Source organism: Eimeria tenella, genomic scaffold, assembly GCF_000499545.2.
Source record: "Eimeria tenella Houghton genomic scaffold, Eth_scaff3587, whole genome shotgun sequence".
In the NCBI taxonomy this organism is placed as follows: Eukaryota; Apicomplexa; class Conoidasida; order Eucoccidiorida; family Eimeriidae; genus Eimeria; species Eimeria tenella.
The window spans coordinates 1-1,323 of NW_013544530.1; the positions used below are offsets into that span (position 1 = coordinate 1).

At 57.3% G+C, this 1,323-nt stretch overlaps 1 protein-coding gene across 1 annotated transcript; it reads right to left on the reverse strand.

The window, feature by feature from the left end:
- Positions 1 to 931: 931 nt before the first annotated feature.
- ETH_00039950 (uncharacterized protein) lies at positions 932 to 1,304 on the reverse strand (the record flags this gene model as incomplete). Its single annotated transcript, XM_013379578.1, has 1 exon — positions 932 to 1,304. A coding segment is annotated over one exon (373 nt), but the record flags the coding sequence as incomplete, so codon positions are not given.
- Between the last annotated feature and the right edge of the window lie 19 nt (positions 1,305 to 1,323).

The window sequence follows — 1,323 nt, forward strand, 5'->3', positions numbered from 1 at the left end:
AGCTGCGTTGGCGGGCAAGCCGCAGGGCCCCCCTTGGGGTGTACGTACACCTCAAATGGCCCCTGAAGTGTACATACACCTCAAGAGAGAGCCGAGGTGTCTGTACACCCCAGCTCTCCCCTCAGCTGTCTGTCCATCTCAGGCCTTCTTCGGGTATCTCTCCATCTCCTTCTCCCTCAGGTGTCTCTCCAGCTGCTGCCCTCTGAGGTGTCTATACACCTCCGTTTTCCCGAGGTGTCTGTACACCCGCGGTCTTTGAGGTGTCTCTCCAGTTGCTGGCCTTTCGGGTGTCTGTACACCTCCGTCTTCCTGAGGTGTCTGTACACCTGAGGCCTTTGAGGTGTACGTACACCACTGCTTCCTTAATTGTCTGTCCGTCTGGGGCATCTGAGGTGTCTGTACACCTGCTTGACGTGTCTGTACACCTGGGGTGTCTGTCCACCTCGGCGTCTCAGGTGTACGTACACCTCAGGTGCCTGTACACCTCGGCGTCTCAGGTGTACGTACACCTGCCGCGGCAGGCATCTCAGGTGTAGGTACGCCTCTCGCTATACGAAGATAGAGTGGAGCAGAGGTGTCTGTACACCTGAGCGTGTGGAGTGTCTGGACGCCTGGGATTTTGAGGTGTACATACACCTCTTGCTACCCGAAGACAGAGTGGAGCAGCGGTGTATGTACACGTGAGGTGTCTGTACACCCCGGCATCTCAGGTGTACATACAGCTGGCGCTACCCGAAGACAGTGGAGCAGAGGTGCCTGTACACCCGAGCGTGTGTAGTGTCTGTACTGTCTGTACACATGGGATTTTGAGGTGTACGTGCACCTGGCGCTACCCGAAGACAGAAGCAGCACAGGCGCCTGTCCACCCGAGGTGTATGTGCACCTGAGGTGCCTGTACACCTGGGATTTTGAGGTGTACGTACACCTGGCGCTACCCGAAGACGGAGTGGAGCATGGTTTTGGAAAGGCTTCTGTGAGTTTTCCAGGCGTCATATCTGTTGGTTTGTTTCCAGAGGTAGTAGAAGTCGACGATTTCTTTGGTGGACTTGGTTTGAATGAGGCGCTGCAGCAAATTGAAATCTTTTCCGAATTTGCAAATTCCTGCTTCGAAGAGAGCCACTTCTTTGGGGCCCCACAAGTCCAGCACATTAGCATGTCTTAGAGGCGAAGTGAGCAGCTCCACGGGGGTGAGGCGGAGTCTGCTGCTGTGGCTGCTGCTGCGCCGCTGCTGCTGCTGCTGCTGCTGCTGCTGCAGCGCCTCCTGCTGCGCGTCCTTCCCCGCCCCCGCCCCCCCGCTGCTGCTGCTGCACCGCAGCGCAGCAG